Source organism: Symphalangus syndactylus, chromosome 4 (assembly GCF_028878055.3).
Source record: "Symphalangus syndactylus isolate Jambi chromosome 4, NHGRI_mSymSyn1-v2.1_pri, whole genome shotgun sequence".
Taxonomy (NCBI): Eukaryota; Metazoa; Chordata; class Mammalia; order Primates; family Hylobatidae; genus Symphalangus; species Symphalangus syndactylus.
Window position 1 is genome coordinate 159226781 of NC_072426.2, and position 24727 is coordinate 159251507.

General features: G+C 45.0%; 2 protein-coding genes and 2 long non-coding RNA genes across 10 annotated transcripts in view; 1 reads left to right on the plus strand and 3 right to left on the minus strand.

Annotated features, from left to right (window-relative positions):
• Positions 1–24727, plus strand: part of TLR3 (toll like receptor 3) — a 137624-nt gene that overhangs the window by 36209 nt on the left and 76688 nt on the right. The gene's annotated exons all lie outside the window — the stretch shown is intronic.
• On the minus strand, positions 3547–4687 carry LOC129481337 (uncharacterized). Of its 2 annotated transcripts, none has more exons than XR_008657355.2 (3): positions 4553–4687; positions 4224–4331; positions 3547–3798 (listed from the first exon to the last, which is right to left on the minus strand). It is a non-coding gene; the product is annotated as an uncharacterized lncRNA (long non-coding RNA). The 2 variants fall into 2 exon arrangements; XR_008657354.2 differs by having other exon boundaries at positions 3547–3810.
• On the minus strand, positions 10015–12600 carry LOC129480187 (serine/threonine-protein kinase N2-like). The gene has a single exon (XM_063637120.1). It carries the CDS (start codon positions 12571–12573, stop codon positions 10228–10230), a length of 2346 nt encoding a protein of 781 aa, XP_063493190.1. The 5' UTR covers positions 12574–12600; the 3' UTR covers positions 10015–10227.
• LOC129481336 (uncharacterized) lies at positions 16915–21789 on the minus strand. Its single transcript, XR_008657352.2, has 4 exons — positions 21655–21789; positions 21326–21433; positions 20649–20912; positions 16915–17313 (listed from the first exon to the last, which is right to left on the minus strand). It is a non-coding gene; the product is annotated as an uncharacterized lncRNA (long non-coding RNA).

Here is a 24727-nt window from a genome sequence, read left to right on the forward strand (position 1 = left end):
TTCTGTTGATTACTTCCTTTGCTGTACAGATTATTACTTCAATATCCCATTTGGCTATTTTTGCGTTTGCTACTGTTACTTTTGATATTATGTCCATAAAATTATTGTCATGAAGCTTTTCCTTCATGTTTACTTCTAAGCATTTTAAAGTTTCAGGTCTTACATTTAAATCTTTACTCCATGTTCATGTGATCTCTGTATTATGGTGTAAGATAGGAGTCCAGTTTATTCCTTTTGAATGTGAATTTCCAGTTTTCCCAACATCACTTGTGCAAGAGACTATCCTTTCCCCATTGTGTATTCTTTCGTTTGTTTGTTTGAGATGGAGTTTCACTCTTGTTGCCCAGGCTGGAGTGCAATGGCATGATCTTGGCTCACCGCAAACTCTGCGTCCTGGGTTCAAGTGATTCTCCTGCCTTAGCCTCCTGAGTAGCTGGGATTACAGGTATGCACCACCACGCCTGGCTAATTTTGTGTTTTTAGTAGAGATTGGGTTTCTCCATGTTGGTCAGGCTGGTCTCCAAATCTGGACCTCAGATGATCTGCCCGCTTCAGCCTCCCAAAGTGCTGGGATTACAAGCATGAACTACCATCCACGCCCAGGTGCCCATTGTGTATATTCTTGATGCCTTTGTTGAAGATCAATTGACTGTGCATATGTGGGTTTATTCCTGGGCTCTCTATTCTGTTCTGTTGTTCTTTGTGTCTGTCTTTATGCCATTACCAAACTGTGCTGATTATTGTGGCTTACTAATATATTTTGAAATCAGAAAGTGTGATGCCTCCAGCTTTGTTCTTCTTTCTCAGGATTGCTTTGACTATTTTGGGTCTTTTGTTGTTCCATATGAATTCTAGAATTTTTCTCTTTCTTTAAGAAATGCCACTGGGATTTTGATGAGAATAATGTTAAATCTACAGATTGCTTTGTTTAGTATGGACATCTTAATATATTAATTCTTTCAATCCGTGAACACAGAATATTTTTCCATTTATTTGTGTCTTCTTCAATTTCTTTCATCAGTGTATTGCAGTTTCTAGTGTACAAGCTTTTCACTACCTTGGTTAAGCTTATTCCTAAGTAATTTATTATTTTTAATGCTATTGTAAATAGGATTTTTCTTCTTAATTTTCTTTACAGATAGCTTGTTGTTACTGTATAGAAATACAATCATTTCTTTGTATATTGACTTTGTATTCTACAACTTTACTAAATTTGTTTATTAGTTGTAACAGTGTTTTGGTGGAGTCTTAGGGATATATATATATAATATGTTACTAGCAAACAGAGATGATTTAACTTCTTCCTTTACCGTTTGGATGCCTTTTGTTTCTTTTTCTTGCCTATATCCGACTAGAAGTTCCAACACTATTTTGAATAGAAATGATGAGTGGGTATCTTTTACTTGTTCCTGATCTTAGGAGGAAAAACTTTCAGTTTTTCACTGTTGAATATTGTATCAGTTATGGCTTGCCATATATGGCCTTTATGTGTTGAGGTAGATTCTTTCTATCCTAACTTGCTTAGAGTTTTTTTTTTTTTAAATCATGAAAAGAATGAATTTTGTCAAATGCTTTTTCTGCATCACTTTGGGTGATCATGTGATTTTTATCCTTCTTTTTGTTAATGTGGTGTATCGCATTTATAGATTAGTGCACGTTGAACCATCCTTGCGTTTCTGGAATAAATTCCACTTGATTATGATGCATAATCCCTTTAATGTTCTATCGAATACATTTTGCTAGTATTTTGTTGAGGATTTTTGCATCTATAGTCATCAGGGATATTGGCCTGTAATTTTCTTTTTTTGTAGTGTTTTTGTCAGGCATTGGTATCAGGGTAACAAAAAAAACTATACCACTAAAAATACAAAAATTAGCCAGGCGTGGTGGCGGGCACCTGTAATCCCAGCTACTTGGGAGGCTGAGGCAGGAGAATCACTTGAACCTGGGAGGCAGAGGTTGCAGTGAGCCGAGATCGCGCCACTGCACTCCAGCCTTGGTGACAGAGCGAGATTCTGTCTCAAAAAAAAAAAAAAAGGATTTGGCACTTCTTCTAAGAGCTTGCTTTTTCACTATTTAGTAAAGCTGTGGCATCAGATCTTGCCTCTTCTGGCCTCATTTCTTATCATTTCTAACTTAGCATTTCTCTAGAGTCTGAGACCTTCTCATCTCTTTCCTTCAGGGGTTTGGGAATTACGATCCACGGTGTTCCCAGACTTGACCCACCAGGTGTCCCCCCGGGATGGAACTCCCGCCCACCTCCTCACTCACTGTTGATCTGACCTGGCATTTCCACACTCAGCCTGTGGTGACGTGTTTCATACTTCTCTTATGCCCAGTGCTACACTGTAAGGCCCTTATGCACTAGAATCGTGCCCTCCTATTCTCCATACCTAACCAGTGCCCGGAAAACAATAGATACTCCAGAAGTGGGTGGGTGTTTTAACCAGAATATCTCTAAGACCCTTTCAGCTTGGACTCTGTAATTTGAAAGTAAGATTCCCACAATGCCCGTGCCAACACCTAAATGGAAAGACTATTTTCTCTTTCCGCAGACACTTTCAGACTCTTCAAATTTAGCCACTTGGCTCTTTTGGGAGAATAGTAAACCCCAGTGTAACATTCTGGGCACCAACTACACGTAGGCAAAAAATTTATTTCACAAAAACATTGCCCTTCGACCTTCTTGGTCGTCGAATTCAACCTTCTGCCTCAAGTAATTGTACCTGAACTACCTTAGAAAGATTGGAAAATGGAAACTTGCACCATTTATAACAGGTCAGGAATGAAGGGGGCAGAATTTAATACATCGTTTGTGTTTGGTTTCATGTTCAGATTGTTTCCAATATTGTGTTGAACATCCATATTCATGAATCCCACCTTTGATTTCTTTCTTTTGTTATGCTTCTCTAAGTGGAGTTACTGGATCCAAGGCTCCAATGAACACTTTTAAAACCAGTGATAGCCGGGCGTAGTGGCCCATGCCTGTAATCTCAGCCCTTTGGGAGGCTGAGGCGGGTGGATCATTTGAGGTCAGGAGTTTGAGACAGCCCAGCCAACAAGGTGAAACCCCGTCTCTACTAAAAATACAAAAAAATTAGCTGGGCGTGGTGACGGGGCTGAGGCAGAGAATTGCTTGAACCCCGGCGGCGGAGGTTGTAGTTGGCACTACTGCACTCCAACCTGGGCGACAGAGAGAGGCTCCGTCTCAATGAAAACAAATAAACAAACAAACAAAAAACCCTGGATAAATATCGTTCTGTTGCTCCTGCCACAAACGGTGAACAAACGTACATTTCCTCTAGCTGGTATGCATGCCACTCAGGAACTATTTATTTTTGTACATCACAATTTAAAAAGCCAAAAAAGTGAGATTGCATTATTTTCCACTTTCATCATTTTGACTACGTCAAACCCTTTAAAGTCATATTACTTTTTATAAGCCTTCTGTGGGCCTTAAACTGAAATGGAGAAGATGCAGAAAAAAACCCACATTAGTCATTACAAATTGGAACCCAGCCACTGTTCACTGCGCCCACTGCTCACCCCGGTCCAGGCCGCCTTATGTCCTCCCAAGTCGCCCTGCTTCCATCCTGACCTGCTCAGTTCATCCCCGTGGCTGCCAGCATTACCCTTCAGACTGCAGGGAGGGGCTGGAGCTGTTTCCTGCCAAAGTCACCTCAACCTGAAGTCACTGGGGGAGAGGAGCGTCGCTGGGTGCTGGGGGATGATGGAGGCTGGACTGCTAGCCAGAGGTTGGAGGCTCTTCAGGAGGCAGGTGTTGGCTGAATTTGTCTCCTGCGTGGAAGACTAAGGGTGAGAAATAAGATTTCCCCTCCAAACACCTCCCATCCTGAGAAGTCCCTGGAGGCACCCTTCTAAAAGGAAGACCCGCCAGCATTTTCCATGATGCCTCGAGGAAAACCTAACCCCTCCCGACAGTGCGCCGCACCACTGGCTCTGCCATTCTCTGCGACACCAGCTCCCCCATTTCCCACACTTCTTCCTTCCCACCCTCCCGCCCTGGACACTCTTGTCACACCAGGTTTCCCATGGCTGTGTCATCGTCATTGTTTACGCCACCACTCAAGCGTCATCTCACCGCCCCCTCCAAACCCTCCCGGCCCCCTAGCCAATGCTGCACCCCCCTGGCACACTCTCCACTGTTACTTCCACTGCCGACTGCACCTCACTTCCTGAAACTGTCCTGTCTTTTAGCTTACGTGTTCATGATCTGTCTTCTCCCGCCCGCGAGCAAGATTCCTGAGGACAGGGATTCTGTCCGTCTTCTTCTCGGCTCTATCTCAGCATCTCGAATCGTGCCTGATACACTGAGGTTGAAAAAAAAATCAGTGTTTTTGTAACTAACAAATTACGTGAACACACAAGTTTTTAAATAACTAACTATGTCAATATGTCTATTAATTCTATCAAGGCAAGAAGTGGAGCTAAACTACAGCCATGGTCTTGGAATAGTTTCTTCTTTAAATGGCTTAGATAAAGCTGTGACAAATGTATGTCAACTGTGATGTGTCTGGCTCATGACACTTACCCCCTAATTATTTGAATTTGTTGTCTCATGGTGGCAGATCGTATTTTCCAAAGAAATCTGCTGTAACAAATCCCGTTCTACTTGTTCTTCTTATATTGTGACATTGACGTTCCCCCATCAAGTGGTGTCCCCTCTTTTGGAACCTGAGTGGACCTTTGTGACAGCTTTGACCAACGGATGCAGTAGAAGTGATGCCATGTAACTTCTGGGTCTAGGTCACAATCAATGCCAAGCCTGTTCTCTTTGCTTTCTTGGGGTGCTCATGCCTGGAGCACAGTCACCATGCTGTAAGGATGCCAGGTGGCCATATGGAGAGGCCACAGGTGGATGCAGCTGCTGACAACCCAGCTAAGGTCTCAGCCAGCAGCCAGCATCAACTGCCTGCAGATCCTTCCAGCCCTCTGGTGTCAGGTTACCCCAGCCTCTGAGCTGCCCTTGCTGGTGCTGCATCCAGCAGAGAGGAGCTTTCCCTTCCATGCTCCATCCAGACGGCAGATTTGTGAGCTGAATATATGATTATTGTTTAAGCCACTTGAGGTTTGAGGTTGTCGGTTACACCGAAACAGATAACTGATCCGCCCCCTCACTTCAATGTAAGGGGTATACAGGCCAAATAGACATGCCTAAAAGAACCTGCCTGTTTCAGAGAACAGTTCTACTGGGAAGGGATTTTGTGACTAAAAGGAACAGATGTAGGTGATGATTATCGGTGGTTGCTAAAACCATTACATGCAGGTTGATAGGAACCTTCACAGTGGATAGATTAGGCTGACACCATCTAAACCCACCAATCCACTTTAACAGACACCACGAGCCACATGGTGTGATGCGAGAGCAGGTACATGGCACCATGTGTAGTGGATTCTTGCCTAAGACACATGGAACCTGAATCTAAGACCTGTAGATCAAACGAGGAGTCTGCAAGAAATACAGGAGACTAAGGAACATGCTAACGGCACCACGAGGATACAATCAGCCTAATCCAGAATATGGGATGTTTTCAGACAGATGACCCAGTTCCCACCATGAATAAATAGACAAGAATTAATAAAATGGAGGAGAACCATTATCAGTTAAAAGACACTCAAGAAATGCATGGGTTTTGTTTGAATGCTGATTGTTTTTTTTCTTTTCTTTTCTTTTTTGAGACAGAGTCTTACTCTGTCACTCAGGCTGGAGTGCAGTGGTGCAATCTCAGCTCACCACAACCTTCAACTCCCTGGCTCAAGCGATTCTCCTGCCTCAGCCTCCTGAGCAGCTAGTACTACAGGTGCACACCATCACACACGGCTAATTTTTGTATTTCACGTAGAGACAGAGTTTCACCATGTTGCCCAGGCTGGTCTCAAACTCCTGGGCTCCAGATATCCACCAGCCTTGGCCTCCCAAAGTGCTGGAATTACAGGCGTGAGCCACCTTGCCTGGCCTGAATGCTGATTCAAATAAACGAATTTCACAGAGGCATTTTAAAGATAACTAGCAAAAACTCCACATGGACTGGGTATTGAATAATATGAAATAGTTATATTCATTTTGTTGGGTGTGATAACAAGAGTATGTTCTTTTAAAAGTCCCTCAGTACTAGAGACAGGCACAGAAGTATTTATGACTTCAGATGGGATGTCTGGTATTTGCTCTAAAAATATTCCAGTGTGGGGAGGAAGACACGGGAAACCAGGACGGAGCCCTGTCCCGTGTTATCACACTGTTTTGTGCATTCGAATATTTTCATAATAGATAATTTTTAAGCTAAATGTAAGCTCTTCGGGAGAGGTAAACGTAGGTAGTCATCACTTTTAACACGAAGTCGCTTGTGAGATTTGCCACCGGTGATTGGCCTTGGAGAAAGGGGCAAAGTCAGGCGGCTAAGGCCCAGTGCTCAGAAGCCCGGACTGCGGCCCGGAGCCTTCATCTATAGTGGCTCTCAACTGGTGCCCTCCACAGCCAGGACCCAGGCCAGGAGCTGTGAGCTCAGAGGAGGAGGGCAAGGTGGCCAGAAATGTGAAGACGGCAGAGAGAGGAGCCAGGGACAGGCAAAGGAAGCAAGTGACAGAAATCCCAGGCCTGCTACTCCAGGCAGAGAGAGGGCCGGTGGCTCCTGAAAAAAGAAGCAGGAGTGAGGCAGGAGCCAGGAGAGCAGAACTCACCCTCCCCTGCTGCCCTCCCCGTGGCCCTGGCTGTAGCCCCAGCGTCTCTTCCTAGGGCCATGTCTTCACATGGGGACATTTCTTCCCAGCTCAGCCACCGAGAGGAATGGATTCCTCCAGCATGAAGAATCCTCCTGCCCAGCCTGGATCCTGGAGCCACAGTCACTGTGGCAGGAACGCGGCTCCTCGCTGGCCTGGCTAGGGCTGGATGCCACACTTTGCCCTCTCCCCAGAGCCAGAGAGGTTGGGTCACAGACGCTCCTGAATGGGCCATGCAGGGTGCAGGAGGAATTTCGCCTTTCGAGGAACAAAGGGGTGTTCGAAGTTAAACGTCCACTGCAGTGACCATTACAAATTGTGGTTTAAAAAAATCATAAACTTAACCAGAAGAAGAACTAAGAGAAGGAGGGAAAGAAAGGGCTGGGGTCAAGAATAATAAAATCCCAAATAAGAAGCACACATCCTAAAAGGGAAAATGAAACACAACAAGGGTTAGGAGGGTGGGGTGGGGGAATGAGGAAGCGGGGGCGGGGGGGCACAGCACGAGACTCCCTGCCAGGACAGCCCAGGCAAGGCCCCGGCTCCAGGTTCAAGGCCCCGAGGCTCGCGTTTGCTGCAGCCCGTTTGCTGCAGCGCGTGGCCGGCGGACTCTGCCTGCATTCTCGGCGTCTTCAGCACAGTCACAAGCAGCTGTCAGATTTCTGCGAATCCTGGAGGTGGCCTTCAAACCGGGAGAAGCAAACACAGAATTCAAGGCTGGCCCAGCCTGGCGCCTCTCGGCGCACTTCGGGGACGGCTGCGGGCGGTGGTGATGAACGCAGCCGCCAGCAGAGGGCAGTGGCGGGCCAGCGTGGCCAGGCTCAGAGGGCTCGCTCCCAGCCCTCCCGAGCCCCGCCGGCAGTTTCTGCCTGTGACTTTCACCCCCGTGCAAACCTTCCAGCTTCCTGTGCAAGGCAGATGCAACGTGGTGCTGCTTTTCAAGGGGGTTTTCTTTTCTTTTTTGAGACAGAGTCTTACAATGTCACTCAGGCTGGAGTGCAGTGGTGCAAGGGGATTTGAGACTTTTCCTCTGCAAATGATCTGTAGATATCAAGTAAGAAATGGACTGTCCGGCCCCATCCCTCCCTAGAAGAGAATTTTTCAAAGTGCCATTTTTTATTTATTTATTTTTTTTTTTTTTACAAATTTCAATCTATATAGACTTTAATTTGTGCATTTGTGATAATTTATGACAAAAAACATTTGTTTTTTTAGAATGACATAGTGAAAGGCACATTTCATTTGAATGCATAGTGTACCATTCTAAAATATCCAAATTTCTTTACGAAGTGCTTGAGCTGTCACATACACATACAGTAATAGCAAAAGATATTTACACTCTATAAAGCTTAAAATTTTAAATCTGACTAAAATATATATATTTTAAACTACAAAAAATTAGTGCTTTCTTCAGCTTAATTGTGTAAATAGACCCTGCCTTCTAATTTTTTTAGTGATTTGACTTCAATTAAAAAAAATTCTGTACACTGTGTAGTTACAAAATGCTGTCAGTTTTTAATGCCAAAAGCCTATTTTAGACATTACTTTCTTTGCTATTTGAGAACCGAAAAAGTGAGCAGACTGTACCTCAAAAGTATTTAGTGTTTTAATGTTGTATTAACACTGTTTAAATTAAAGCCAGACAATTAAGCTAAGTTCCTCTATTGTCCTTTGCCAAGGAAATTAACTGGCATTTTAAAATAACTTTAAGCCACGTATTGTTCCCCCTTTCTATAAGATTTTCTCCCAAAGGATCTTGGGTAATAAACAATTTGGAAGGTAATATAAATGATCTCTGGACAATTTTCATTGTTCTCAGAGTACAATGAAAAGTTGCTAAAACATCCCAGCAAATATTTATAAATGTTTTTAGCTCAACTCTCCATAAATCAGTGTGCTTTTTCATGTTTCTCATAAGATTTACACCTGAACAATTTTCAAGAGATGAGCTCACTGTGATTAAATAGTTAATTCAGTATGGTTACTTAACAGCTTGCTATTCCTGAGGTATAATGACCCTAACATGCTAAGCACAAGATCAAAGATGCTATTACTAAACTAAGAAAAAACAATAAAGTCATAGATTAGGAGAAAAAAATATAAAATCAAACCAAACCAAAACGAACAAAAAACTACAGGCAAGTGGAAAGTCATGGTTTGCAAAAAGACAACCCTAGAAGAGTATAAAAAGCCATAGATGGATCCTTTGAAGAGTTGTATAAAATATTTCATCAAATTTTGTTGAGACTTTTGAGGTACAGCTTTAGTGTTATAATTCAGTTTTTTATAAAATATAGACTGTTTTATCAAAAATATTTATACATTCTGTTACAATATATTGCCTTTGCCCTCAATAACTGCCAGTATAAAATCTGGATCCAGTGGCCTAAAATGTACAAATGCACTTAATGTAAATGCTGGAGTTTGAGGTGTCTGCTCGGCCACCGTACAAAAGTGATGAAGTGGTAGAATTAAATAATAAGCCTACAACATAGAATACATTAAAACTTGCACATATACATGCTCACAGCATCTATACAATGATAATCCCTATGGTTTAACCAAGTTATAGTTCCCTTCTACAGCAGACACGAAACCAAGGTGAACTAGGTTGGCAGATGTAGAGTGAATATCACAAAAGGGGTGATCAGTTCACTGATTCTGGAACATATGACTGAACATACTGAGCATCTAGACTTTGGGAATGCATGCAGGTAACAATACCTTGGTTTAGCTGATTAAAAATCCTCATTCTTAACATCTTAAGTAAATGCTGATCTTGTTTGTTTCAGCACTGTTTAATAAACAAAAAAAAATTGTTTGGCAAGCAGCTCTATTGGAAAGCTATAAGCCTCTGTTACATGGTTGATAAAAAAAGGCAATATAAAGTTTTCTAATAATTATAGAACATTTATAAAATAAGACATCAATTCATTCTTTTTTTAAAAAAAAATCAAGCCTCAAATTGTATACAAATTGCCATGTTTTTTGATAGTACAGTAAAGTCTTTTTTTAAAAAAAAAGGAGCATTTGCCTTATTCAAACAGAATCATACTTTGTGTGAACAATAATAGCATTCCAAGCCCTTTTTTTCTTTTTGTAAAACACAGTTAAGTGATTAATTTTCTTTCCACTTAAGGCGGGCATATGGCAAAGCTAGGGACTATTAAAAAGTGGGTTTTTTCTTTCTTTTTTAAAATAGACTATTGATCCAAAAGTATTTGTGATGGATTTTCATGGCCGACGTTCACTCAAACTCCATGAAACTGTTCCCGGTGCTCATATTTACACTGAAGTACAATGAGAAGCCACTTTTGAAGAAGTATTAGAATGGTACTTTTAAACAAATCTTCACGTGTTTCAATTAAGAAAAAAAAAAACAAAACAAAATTCAGAAGCTATTGGTGGCACAGAGAGCAAATGAAGGGTTGCTATTTTTAAGAGGTCTTCTTGGGAGTCAGTCAGCTTGGTTTCGCAGAGTCTAGCAACTTAACACCAATCAGCAGTGTAGTCAAAATCTCTGAACATTTCCTGCTCCTCTTCCGAAAGTATCCTTTGTTCTTGAGGTGGAGTCAGAATAGGTGCTTTTGAGGTAAATTCATCAGAAAAATGACTGACATCTTCTCGTCCTTTTATGGCAGGTATAAATGGTGGCTTTACTTTTTTGTCCATCAGAGCGCGCCAATCAATTAGCTGGAAAAATGGGTGCTTTTTTACATCTGCTGCATCTTTCTCGCTAGCCCCAAGGCGCAACTCAGGATTTCTTCTTAACAGCCTTCTCATTATAGAAGTGGCTTCTGTAGATAAGGACCTTGGATACCTTACTTCATCATTTACAATACTGTCAAAAACTTTCTCTTCATCATCACCAGGAAAGGGAGGCTTACCAACAAGCATTTCATATATAAGCACGCCAAGGCCCCACCAATCTACAGCCCTTGTATAAGAAGTTTCTGTTAATACTTCTGGGGCAAGACATTCAGCATTGCCACAAAATGTGCTTGTTCTATCTCCATATCCCATTCCTTGTTTGCAAAGACCAAAATCAGCAATTTTCACAAAGCCCTCTGTATCTAGCAATAAGTTTTCCAATTTCAAATCTCTATGAGCAATTTTGTGTTCATGTAAATACTGCAACCCAAGAACTATACAAGCAGCATAAAATACAGCTCTTGGTTCAGAAAAGACACCAGTATTAATAATGTGCATCAATAAGTCCCCACCGGCAGCGTATTCCATTACAAAGCAAACATGCTCTTTGGTTTGGAAACATGCAAAAAGGTTCACCAAAAAGGGATGCCTTACACTATTCACAGTTTCAAAAATTCTTTTTTCACACATCAGGCTGTCTACTTCATGTCGAGCCACAATATCTCCTTTCTTTAAGGCTTTTATAGCAAACATCTCATTTGTGTGTTTATATTCAGCTAAAAGCACCTTTCCAAAATTTCCTCTTCCCAAGACAGCATAACACCTGAAATCTTGTAGATTACACTGAAACCTTTGCTGACATCTTCTATCCTCAAGTTCTTGAATACCGCTATATTCTAGGCCTGACTGAGGAGTATCAGGCTTGTATTCAGATTGAGATTTTGGAAGCATAGTATTTCTGTCATTCTCAGTATCAAAAGCAGTCTCTGAATCCTGTCCTGGTGTATCCAAAACTCTTAATTCAGAAGATTCATCTATTTCTCCAAGGGAAGAAGCTCGTGGTGGGGATGGAGGAGGTTCAGGCTCAAGATCAAAGTCCAATTTGGTTACTGTAGAATCACTAGCTGGAGGTGCTAGTTTAGGGATGTGTACTTCAACCACTGGCACTGTAGTAGGCACAGGATCTTCAGGGCTGAAGGTGCCAGAATGTTTTACTGTAGGACTAACTCTTCTTACTGGCCTTCCCCAAGTGGCAATATTAATATTCATTTGAGGAATTCTGAGAAATCTTTTGCCTTGTTGCTTTGAAAAAATTTTCTTTTGTTTTTGAAGTTTTGGTCTTCTTTCAATAACTGGATTAAAAAAGGTAACCTCTTCTGGATCTGATACAACAATATGTGCATTTAATTCCTGCAGCTCGTGGTGTAGTTCTTCTAATTTTTTATTTGATTTTTTCAAAATGTTGTCTACATAAGCCAAGCTTTTTTTATCTGTTGTGACTTTCCTCAGATTTTCAGCTCCTTCTTTGATTTTCAGTTCTTTCCTTATTTCTCTCTTAATTCGATCCTTGATATCATCCAATTTCTGCTGCACCATTGTATCTGAAAAGTCTAATGTTTGAACAGCACTCACATTCTCAGAAAACGGAAGACTTCGGGAGTCCCCCTGCAGTTCTGTGAGCAGAATCAACCCCCGTTCGGGGTTGGACGCCATCGCGCTCCGGTATGGATTTCGCACCTGGGCGCGGCCGCCGCTGGCGAAGGGAGCCTTCGATCTATTGTTGCTAGTAGAACAACGAGGGTCACTATTTGGAATATCTGGAGTCCTCGGGCAATCCGTAATATCTTCTGGATCTGATACAACACTATGTGCATTTAATTCCTGCAGCTCGTGATGTAGTTCTTCTAATTTTTTATTTGATTTTTTCAAAATGTTGTCTACATGAGCCAAGCTTTTTTTATCTGTTGTGACTTTCCTCAGATTTTCAGCTCCTTCTTTGATTTTCAGTTCTTTCCTTATTTCTCTCTTAATTCGATCCTTGATATCGTCCAATTTCCGCTGCACCATCGTATCTGAAAAGTCTAATTTTTGAACAGCACTCACATTCTCAGAAAACGGAAGACTTCGGGAGTCCCCCTGCAGTTCTGTGAGCAGAATCAACCCCCGTTCGGGGTTGGACGCCATCGCGCTCCGGTATGGAGGGTCCGCACCTGGACGCCGCCGCCGCGCTGGCGAAGAGAGAAGGCGGGACGGGGCTCGGAGTGGGGGTGAGGAGAGGGGAGAGAAAGAAAAAAAACAACTAGGGATTAATGGAGGCGCAGCCCCTGCGGGAGGTGCGGCTTATTCCGTCGGGTTCATCCAGAGCGGCGTGGAGTGAGGGCCCTCGTAGCTGGCTGCCTCTCGCTGCCTGCCGGCCGCCACCGCTGCCCACACCGGAATGTTGGGCCCACACCGGAATGTTGGTCTAGTCGCTCCCTAGGCAACGCCAGAATCCACCTCAAGCTTCTCTGTTCTGAGCACTGCGGCTACGGCTGCCTCAAAGTGCCATTTTTCAAAGTGGCCTTTTAAAAGGCCCATTGGATTGATAGGATTGGCCTTTTCCACGCCACACATGGTGCCAAAGCTTTCCCTACCTGAAACCACTTAACTCTGAAAAAAGATATGGTTATCTCCATTTTTCAGAGGAGGAAACTGAGGCTCAATAAAGTGGAGTGAGTCGTGTGAGGTGGCTGGGATGGGATTTGAACTCTGGTTTGCTGGGCTCCAAAATTCCTTCCACTTAGGCCACATGGTTCTCACAGGTCCTCGGTTCCTGCCAGTTCTCATCCTACCTGTTCCTTCTGTTTTTAACTCAAAAATCTCCCCTATTCCCCTGGAGTCTACTGCTTGGACTCGGAAACTATCCGAAGGATGCAGCTCGCTTGAGTTGCTCTTTGATCCCTAAGGCAGATTATCTTTCAACAGCTTTTATGCGAAGAGCACCCAAAGAGGATTATAGACATGAATCATTGAATGAGACCCAGTGTCTGCTCCCAGCACCATCTGTTGATATGCAGACCACCAGTGATCATTGATCAGGACAAACCAGCTGTGGCTGCTGTGAAGTTAACTCCTGAGACTTGGGAGGCTGGTCTCACTTCTATATGGGCACACCTGGCCCGAGGCCATGAACCTGGGCAGGCCAGCATCATACCTACCTCACATATTCTAGCAACGACAAGCAAAACTAACCAAGCTAACGAAAATGAGCTTGCTTCCACTTGTTTCTTTCCCTCAGAAAAAGTGGGCGGGGGATGGTTGACTGATGGGTTTGTACTTGACTGAGCTGTTCAAGTCCCTGATGAGTTCATACTCCTAAAGAGCTGGGTTCCATCAATTCCTGGCATTAAAAGTTGATCCAGTAATATTTTGGTAACTAGTCTTTTCTGTTGGAAATCATCACTCATTGGCCATTCTAAGTTCTACTCCAATTGAAAAGCTTGATCCCACTTTGGGAGGCCAAGGGGGGCGGATCACTGAAGTCAGGAGTTTGAGACCAGCCTGGCCAACATGGTGAAACCTGTCTCTACTAAAACTACAAAAATTAGCCGGGCATGGTGGTGGATGCCTGTATTCTCAGCTACTCAGGAGACTGAGACAGGATAATCGCTTGAACCCAGGAGAAGGAGGTTGCAGTGAGCCGAGGTCCCACCACTGCACTCCAGCGTGGGCACCAGAGTGAGACTCCGTCTCAAAAAATAAAGAAAGAAAAGCTATCCTAAATGTGCTTTTTTTACTGAGTTAAATTTCCTATCCTTACCTCCCAACCCCTGCCCCAGGCACAGGTGGGGCAGCTGCGGGATGAGTGCAGTGTCTCTGCCCCTGGCATGAGGAGAATTTCTGCCCTGGGTGAGGACACGGGAAGAGAACATAAAAGGGGTACTCCCACCACCTGCAGGTGGAGCCTGGTTTTTGCCAAAGTCATCACCTACGAGTGTGAGGAACGCAGCCAACCTGGTCACTGGGGAGAGGAGGGAGACCAGTGGGTGGGAAAAGGAACCTTTATCACGAGCCAGAAGACAGAGGTGCTTCAGGATGGAGAGGGTGGCTGACTCTCCTGTATGGAGGTAGACATGCCCCAAGTAAGAAGCTCCTCCCTCCGAATATCTACCATCTTTTGAGAAGCCTCTATAAGAACTCAATAAAATGGGAGTGTGCCTCAAAAGAGATTTCATTTTCAATGCAGTAATTAATTATTGCTCTTTTCCAACTTTGCACAGCAGTGAAGAGGAATTGAATTGTCAGGAAATTTCTTTGAGCTTTGTTAAAAATTAGCTTTCTAAAAGTAAAAAGTGTTTAAGTCAAAACTTCAGGGCTCACATTTTTGTCCTTATGCAGGAAAATTATTTTTGTTTCCTTTTCTATATTCTACTTGTTAAATAATTGCACCAAGCTGGCAGGCACTGCAGAAACATAAAGCAATGCATTTATTTTTAAGTCCAATGACCTCAAAACAATGAGTGTGAATGTTCCTAATCAAAGATGTCTCCTCTTTTGGGGTTATTTTTGTTGCAATCCCTACACTTCACACTATAATCAAAGCCCATTATCTCAGCCTTACAATATTTGTGTCTCAGAATCTAACGATGACTGTGTCTGGCACATACATCAGGAGTTGCTTTTAAGGATGTGCAAATTGTGAGCTTTCGTTTCACCTCAATCGTGCATATTTCATTGGAAACCACTTCTTTAACATCCAAAGTCTGTCTTTGAACACGTTAAAAAAATAAAATGGATTTCCCAACAGAGGTTATCTGCAAGGCAAATTTCAATTTTTAAGTTAGTTACTTTGAGCAACGCATTGTTAATTCTTTCAAGTCTCTTGGTTATAAAGTAGTTATTTGAAAGTTCACTAATCTAAGCAGGGTCTAAACTAATCTTTACACCTCCAAATGCTCAAGGAAAAGTACTAAAGGAAACCTACTAGTGGGAATGTCTGACTTATTTAACATTTTCTGGCTGCTTGGCTCCGAATCGAATATATAAAGTTACTTCTTGTAACCATGTCAATTTGAGATAGCATATGTACGTTCAGTCTCTAAAATGTATCCATTATCTTGAGACCCCCTGATTTCAGAACTTTGGGAGCCTCTCTTTCCACAGCTGGCTTCTTTCCAGAGGAAGAGGAAGCTTAATATTACCATCTCCTTTGTTGATATCCCTAGTCTGAGAGTATTCCCTCCTTAGAGGTATTTACAGTTAAACTTTGGTGCATGATAATTGATTGCAAGAGATAAGAGAATGTCTGGCATTCCAGAGATCTGTGCATCTCCATGTGGTTACTTCGCTGAGAGTCTCAGCATCAGGCCTGACTTATGAGTTCATTTGTATTAAAATGGCAAGCCCTGGTGAACTGATGAGGCAACACCTTGCCTGGAGGGGAGCAGGTGCTGGTGTGGGGGAGGGCGGATGCTGAGTCAGAGACCTGGTTGGGACTGGGGTTCTGCCCTCTTCATAGCTGTGCGGCTTCAGCCTCCTCACTCAGCCACTTTGAATCTTAGTTCTTCCATCTGCAAAATGGAGATAATATTCTCCATCTCCTGGAGTTATCTTGAAGACTAGATGCAAATGTAAAGCATTTAGTTCCAGATACAAAGGAGGTGGCCAAGGACTGGGAACTATTGTAATTAAACTGATCAGCAAGTGTCCAGAAAGTAGATTTCTGCCTTTGGCCCTAGGTTATGAGCTTCACCCCTCCAGAGTCCCAGGTAAAGCACTTCCTCAGTGGGCTCAGCCCCAAGACCTTCCACCTGGACTGACGTGTTCCCCTGAATGCATCCTGTCCTCGAGGGTGGAGGCTTCACAGATTGCATAATAGCAAGTGTCACACCAGCAGCTTCCTTCTCCTGGGGGCTTCCTGAGTGCTGGGAATCGCGTGGAGTGCTGGTTCATTCTGGTTGCACAAGTGTTAGTAGATTGCAGTGGTGAAGAGCTGAGCCTCGGGATCCAGGCTGCCTGGTTTAAATCCTGGCTCCAGTATACCTGGTGGTGTAAGACTTCAGGCAACTCACCTCTGCGCCTCAGTTACTTTACCTGGAAAGCGGGGCTAACAATAGTACTTATCCCTTAGGGCCACGGTGAAGTGGAAATGTGGAATTCCTTTCCTAGGCCTGCTGTAACAAAGTACCACAAGTTTGGGTGGCTTAGAGAAACAGAAATGCATTGTCTTTTAGTTCCGGAGGTCAGAAGTCAGAAATTAAGGTGTGGGTGGGGCGTGCTCCCTCTGAAAATTCCTTGGTTCTTTAGCTTCTCGTAGCCCCAGGTGTTGTCTGCTTTACAGAGCCACCTCTCCCTCTCCAAACACCATCCTCCCTGGGTACAGTCTCTCTGTCCACATTGCCCCTTTTTATAAGGACACCAGAAATGTGGGATTAGGGCCCACCCTAAGAACTTCATTTTCACTTGATGCCATCTGTAAAGACCCAATTTCCAAACAGGGTCACATGCTGAGGTACCCGGGGTGAGGATTTCAACAGATCTTTTTGGAGAAACACAATTCAATCCAACATAAGAGATGCCCTTAGAACAATACCTGCAATATAGCAAGCGTCACCTGTGCATCGACCACTTTTATCTTTAACGCTCATTGCAATCTAGCCAGATGAGTATTATGAATCCCATTTTAGAGAGAGAAAAAGTGAGGCTTTGAGAAGCTGAGGATTAGACTCAATTCCCACAGCTAGAAAGTGAGAAGACCCCAACCCAAACTCCTCTGTCATCTCTCCACCGTAGCCACCATCTCCCAGAGGCAGACAGGATGCCCACAGCCCAGGTCCCTGTGCCCGTCACACGTTGTTATAACCCAGGCTTCCAGCGGGTGGCCCCAGAGGCCTGCCTGCAACTCTGGACTCGGCGCTCCATTGAATGCTGCCTCTGGGCAAAAACCTGTAGGTTAGAAAAGAACGATTTCCATGATCCTTCTTAGTGTATGGTGAGCCCCACTTATATCCCCATGTTTTGACTAAATCGATGTGCCTCAAATGTAACCCCAAGTCTCCCTTTTCTGCCAGCTGTTTTGATCTCTAGTAGTCACAACCACTGTCGCCTAATGGAAACACACAGAGGCCTCAGAGAAATAAAACGAATGCATTACAAATTAAAGATTACTGTCACTTTCTAAAGGTGGTTATACACCGGAATTAAGAAAGCGTTCATGCAATTGAGGAATTCCTCATCGGCTGCAGAGCCTGATTGTTCAGCGAGATAACCAGCTATGCAGTTGTTTTTCTGTATATATATTTGGAGACGTGAATAAAATGGTTTTCTTTTTTAAACCGAGAGCTTTCACCTTGAAATCAGCACACGTTTCATATTCCAGAGTCCAACTGTAACCATAAATCCGTTATTGTCATGGAAAGTGAAGTGTAAAGAGCATGATGTGAGAAGCCAGGAGGTCCAGGTTCAAGTCATCCTCGTTCCCTTTGCTTCTCCACCCCACCCACCGCTTATTGGAATTGTGGCCTTGGGCACACACTCAAGCCTTTCACACCTAATATATACAAAGGGCAGGGAGTTATTCCTCACCTCTGAAATTGCAGGGAGGGGATGAGACTAGGAGGCCACCTGAGGTCCCTTCCATTCCTGAGAATGTGTGATACCATCAAAGCTCACAAGTACTTGTCCAGGGGACGCTCAGCTTGTGTGGTCTCTGATATTTAGTGAAAGACCCTTGCTCAAGTGATCAACACGATTTTCTTGAAAAATCCACGTCTTAGGCTTTTCCCTGGCCCTTGCGCTGGAGAGCCTCTGTTTGCCTGTCTGCCCTCCTCTGCTTTCTCCAGCCTGCCTTGAGCCTCAGAGGGTGACCTTGAGGGATGGCCTCTAGGACAGTGGCTGGAGAGGCAGATCCCCTTGCTATTCACCACCCGGGGAGCTGAGTGGGTGGGTGGTAATGGCTTGCTGCTGCCATTCCTCCTGGGTTGCTTCGCCATGCCATTGGCTCCCCTCAGCCCGGCCCACACCTTTGTAAAAGCCCCTGACTTAAACTCTGCGAAGCCTGTTTATTGCCAGGACCTTGAGTGAGTCCAGCTGTGACCATCTCGAATTGCGCTAGCACCGCATCTAGCACATCAGTAAGAGCATCTCACCTTTCAAAGAAAGTGAACTCTGAGTGTGGGGAATATCAAAATGCCACATTTTACTGGCATGAGGACTATCCTAATTCCTACTTCAATAGGAAGCCCTCTGTCTTGGTTCATTCCCCTCCAGTCATTTTTTCCCTCCCTCCCTCCCTCCCTGCCTCCCTTCCTTCCTTCCTACCTTCCTTCCTTCCTTCCCTGCTTCCTTCTTCCCTCCCTCACTCCCTTTCCTTCCTTTCTTCCTCCTTTCCTTCTTTCAAAAGTTGAAATAACTTAGGCTTCAAAATAGGCTTCTAAAGTTGAAATAACTTACTCTGTCATTTAATAGATTATTGAAGTTGTCTATTTCACTAGCCTGGCATGGGATTAAAGCACCAAGGTCTCGTCTCTTCTTCTGTCATTGAGTGCTTGGTTCACTGATGCCCCCATTTATTTAAAAAAAAAAACTATACTACTAAAAATACAAAACTTAGCCAGGCGTGGTGGCGGGCACCTGTAATCCCAGCTACTTGGGAGGCTGAGGCAGGAGAATCACTTGAACCTGGGAGGCAGAGGTTGCAGTGAGCCGAGATCGCGCCACTGCACTCCAGTCTTGGTGACAGAGCGAGATTCTGTCTCAAAAAAAAAAAAAAATGATTTGGCACTTCTTCTAAGAGCTTGCTTTTTCACTATTTAGTAAAGCTGTGGCATCAGATCTTGCCTCTTCTGGCCTCATTTCTTATCATTTCTAACTTAGCATTTCTCTAGAGTCTGAGACCTTCTCATCTCTTTCCTTCAGAGGTTTGGGAATTACGATCCACGGTGTTCCCAGACTTGACCCACCAGGTGTCCCCCCGGGATGGAACTCCCGCCCACCTCCTCACTCACTGTTGATCTGACCTGGCATTTCCACACTCAGCCTGTGGTGACGTGTTTCATACTTCTCTTATGCCCAGTGCTACACTGTAAGGCCCTTATGCACTAGAATCGTGCCCTCCTATTCTCCATACCTAACCAGTGCCCGGAAAACAATAGATACTCCAGAAGTGGGTGGGTGTTTTAACCAGAATATCTCTAAGACCCTTTCAGCTTGGACTCTGTAATTTGAAAGTAAGATTCCCACAATGCCCGTGCCAACACCTAAATGGAAAGACTATTTTCTCTTTCCGCAGACACTTTCAGACTCTTCAAATTTAGCCACTTGGCTCTTTTGGGAGAATAGTAAACCCCAGTGTAACATTCTGGGCACCAACTACACGTAGGCAAAAAATTTATTTCACAAAAACATTGCCCTTCGACCTTCTTGGTCGTCGAATTCAACCTTCTGCCTCAAGTAATTGTACCTGAACTACCTTAGAAAGATTGGAAAATGGAAACTTGCACCATTTATAACAGGTCAGGAATGAAGGGGGCAGAATTTAATACATCGTTTGTGTTTGGTTTCATGTTCAGATTGTTTCCAATATTGTGTTGAACATCCATATTCATGAATCCCACCTTTGATTTCTTTCTTTTGTTATGCTTCTCTAAGTGGAGTTACTGGATCCAAGGCTCCAATGAACACTTTTAAAACCAGTGATAGCCGGGCGTAGTGGCCCATGCCTGTAATCTCAGCCCTTTGGGAGGCTGAGGCGGGTGGATCATTTGAGGTCAGGAGTTTGAGACAGCCCAGCCAACAAGGTGAAACCCCGTCTCTACTAAAAATACAAAAAAATTAGCTGGGCGTGGTGACGGGGCTGAGGCAGAGAATTGCTTGAACCCCGGCGGCGGAGGTTGTAGTTGGCACTACTGCACTCCAACCTGGGCGACAGAGAGAGGCTCCGTCTCAATGAAAACAAATAAACAAACAAACAAAAAACCCTGGATAAATATCGTTCTGTTGCTCCTGCCACAAACGGTGAACAAACGTACATTTCCTCTAGCTGGTATGCATGCCACTCAGGAACTATTTATTTTTGTACATCACAATTTAAAAAGCCAAAAAAGTGAGATTGCATTATTTTCCACTTTCATCATTTTGACTACGTCAAACCCTTTAAAGTCATATTACTTTTTATAAGCCTTCTGTGGGCCTTAAACTGAAATGGAGAAGATGCAGAAAAAAACCCACATTAGTCATTACAAATTGGAACCCAGCCACTGTTCACTGCGCCCACTGCTCACCCCGGTCCAGGCCGCCTTATGTCCTCCCAAGTCGCCCTGCTTCCATCCTGACCTGCTCAGTTCATCCCCGTGGCTGCCAGCATTACCCTTCAGACTGCAGGGAGGGGCTGGAGCTGTTTCCTGCCAAAGTCACCTCAACCTGAAGTCACTGGGGGAGAGGAGCGTCGCTGGGTGCTGGGGGATGATGGAGGCTGGACTGCTAGCCAGAGGTTGGAGGCTCTTCAGGAGGCAGGTGTTGGCTGAATTTGTCTCCTGCGTGGAAGACTAAGGGTGAGAAATAAGATTTCCCCTCCAAACACCTCCCATCCTGAGAAGTCCCTGGAGGCACCCTTCTAAAAGGAAGACCCGCCAGCATTTTCCATGATGCCTCGAGGAAAACCTAACCCCTCCCGACAGTGCGCCGCACCACTGGCTCTGCCATTCTCTGCGACACCAGCTCCCCCATTTCCCACACTTCTTCCTTCCCACCCTCCCGCCCTGGACACTCTTGTCACACCAGGTTTCCCATGGCTGTGTCATCGTCATTGTTTACGCCACCACTCAAGCGTCATCTCACCGCCCCCTCCAAACCCTCCCGGCCCCCTAGCCAATGCTGCACCCCCCTGGCACACTCTCCACTGTTACTTCCACTGCCGACTGCACCTCACTTCCTGAAACTGTCCTGTCTTTTAGCTTACGTGTTCATGATCTGTCTTCTCCCGCCCGCGAGCAAGATTCCTGAGGACAGGGATTCTGTCCGTCTTCTTCTCGGCTCTATCTCAGCATCTCGAATCGTGCCTGATACACTGAGGTTGAAAAAAAAATCAGTGTTTTTGTAACTAACAAATTACGTGAACACACAAGTTTTTAAATAACTAACTATGTCAATATGTCTATTAATTCTATCAAGGCAAGAAGTGGAGCTAAACTACAGCCATGGTCTTGGAATAGTTTCTTCTTTAAATGGCTTAGATAAAGCTGTGACAAATGTATGTCAACTGTGATGTGTCTGGCTCATGACACTTACCCCCTAATTATTTGAATTTGTTGTCTCATGGTGGCAGATCGTATTTTCCAAAGAAATCTGCTGTAACAAATCCCGTTCTACTTGTTCTTCTTATATTGTGACATTGACGTTCCCCCATCAAGTGGTGTCCCCTCTTTTGGAACCTGAGTGGACCTTTGTGACAGCTTTGACCAACGGATGCAGTAGAAGTGATGCCATGTAACTTCTGGGTCTAGGTCACAATCAATGCCAAGCCTGTTCTCTTTGCTTTCTTGGGGTGCTCATGCCTGGAGCACAGTCACCATGCTGTAAGGATGCCAGGTGGCCATATGGAGAGGCCACAGGTGGATGCAGCTGCTGACAACCCAGCTAAGGTCTCAGCCAGCAGCCAGCATCAACTGCCTGCAGATCCTTCCAGCCCTCTGGTGTCAGGTTACCCCAGCCTCTGAGCTGCCCTTGCTGGTGCTGCATCCAGCAGAGAGGAGCTTTCCCTTCCATGCTCCATCCAGACGGCAGATTTGTGAGCTGAATATATGATTATTGTTTAAGCCACTTGAGGTTTGAGGTTGTCGGTTACACCGAAACAGATAACTGATCCGCCCCCTCACTTCAATGTAAGGGGTATACAGGCCAAATAGACATGCCTAAAAGAACCTGCCTGTTTCAGAGAACAGTTCTACTGGGAAGGGATTTTGTGACTAAAAGGAACAGATGTAGGTGATGATTATCGGTGGTTGCTAAAACCATTACATGCAGGTTGATAGGAACCTTCACAGTGGATAGATTAGGCTGACACCATCTAAACCCACCAATCCACTTTAACAGACACCACGAGCCACATGGTGTGATGCGAGAGCAGGTACATGGCACCATGTGTAGTGGATTCTTGCCTAAGACACATGGAACCTGAATCTAAGACCTGTAGATCAAACGAGGAGTCTGCAAGAAATACAGGAGACTAAGGAACATGCTAACGGCACCACGAGGATACAATCAGCCTAATCCAGAATATGGGATGTTTTCAGACAGATGACCCAGTTCCCACCATGAATAAATAGACAAGAATTAATAAAATGGAGGAGAACCATTATCAGTTAAAAGACACTCAAGAAATGCATGGGTTTTGTTTGAATGCTGATTGTTTTTTTTCTTTTCTTTTCTTTTTTGAGACAGAGTCTTACTCTGTCACTCAGGCTGGAGTGCAGTGGTGCAATCTCAGCTCACCACAACCTTCAACTCCCTGGCTCAAGCGATTCTCCTGCCTCAGCCTCCTGAGCAGCTAGTACTACAGGTGCACACCATCACACACGGCTAATTTTTGTATTTCACGTAGAGACAGAGTTTCACCATGTTGCCCAGGCTGGTCTCAAACTCCTGGGCTCCAGATATCCACCAGCCTTGGCCTCCCAAAGTGCTGGAATTACAGGCGTGAGCCACCTTGCCTGGCCTGAATGCTGATTCAAATAAACGAATTTCACAGAGGCATTTTAAAGATAACTAGCAAAAACTCCACATGGACTGGGTATTGAATAATATGAAATAGTTATATTCATTTTGTTGGGTGTGATAACAAGAGTATGTTCTTTTAAAAGTCCCTCAGTACTAGAGACAGGCACAGAAGTATTTATGACTTCAGATGGGATGTCTGGTATTTGCTCTAAAAATATTCCAGTGTGGGGAGGAAGACACGGGAAACCAGGACGGAGCCCTGTCCCGTGTTATCACACTGTTTTGTGCATTCGAATATTTTCATAATAGATAATTTTTAAGCTAAATGTAAGCTCTTCGGGAGAGGTAAACGTAGGTAGTCATCACTTTTAACACGAAGTCGCTTGTGAGATTTGCCACCGGTGATTGGCCTTGGAGAAAGGGGCAAAGTCAGGCGGCTAAGGCCCAGTGCTCAGAAGCCCGGACTGCGGCCCGGAGCCTTCATCTATAGTGGCTCTCAACTGGTGCCCTCCACAGCCAGGACCCAGGCCAGGAGCTGTGAGCTCAGAGGAGGAGGGCAAGGTGGCCAGAAATGTGAAGACGGCAGAGAGAGGAGCCAGGGACAGGCAAAGGAAGCAAGTGACAGAAATCCCAGGCCTGCTACTCCAGGCAGAGAGAGGGCCGGTGGCTCCTGAAAAAAGAAGCAGGAGTGAGGCAGGAGCCAGGAGAGCAGAACTCACCCTCCCCTGCTGCCCTCCCCGTGGCCCTGGCTGTAGCCCCAGCGTCTCTTCCTAGGGCCATGTCTTCACATGGGGACATTTCTTCCCAGCTCAGCCACCGAGAGGAATGGATTCCTCCAGCATGAAGAATCCTCCTGCCCAGCCTGGATCCTGGAGCCACAGTCACTGTGGCAGGAACGCGGCTCCTCGCTGGCCTGGCTAGGGCTGGATGCCACACTTTGCCCTCTCCCCAGAGCCAGAGAGGTTGGGTCACAGACGCTCCTGAATGGGCCATGCAGGGTGCAGGAGGAATTTCGCCTTTCGAGGAACAAAGGGGTGTTCGAAGTTAAACGTCCACTGCAGTGACCATTACAAATTGTGGTTTAAAAAAATCATAAACTTAACCAGAAGAAGAACTAAGAGAAGGAGGGAAAGAAAGGGCTGGGGTCAAGAATAATAAAATCCCAAATAAGAAGCACACATCCTAAAAGGGAAAATGAAACACAACAAGGGTTAGGAGGGTGGGGTGGGGGAATGAGGAAGCGGGGGCGGGGGGGCACAGCACGAGACTCCCTGCCAGGACAGCCCAGGCAAGGCCCCGGCTCCAGGTTCAAGGCCCCGAGGCTCGCGTTTGCTGCAGCCCGTTTGCTGCAGCGCGTGGCCGGCGGACTCTGCCTGCATTCTCGGCGTCTTCAGCACAGTCACAAGCAGCTGTCAGATTTCTGCGAATCCTGGAGGTGGCCTTCAAACCGGGAGAAGCAAACACAGAATTCAAGGCTGGCCCAGCCTGGCGCCTCTCGGCGCACTTCGGGGACGGCTGCGGGCGGTGGTGATGAACGCAGCCGCCAGCAGAGGGCAGTGGCGGGCCAGCGTGGCCAGGCTCAGAGGGCTCGCTCCCAGCCCTCCCGAGCCCCGCCGGCAGTTTCTGCCTGTGACTTTCACCCCCG

Bases quoted from the DNA above. Each gene is read 5' to 3' on its own strand.
- LOC129480187 (XM_063637120.1), bottom strand. From the start codon at position 12,573: ATGGCGTCCAACCCCGAACGGGGGTTGATTCTGCTCACAGAACTGCAG.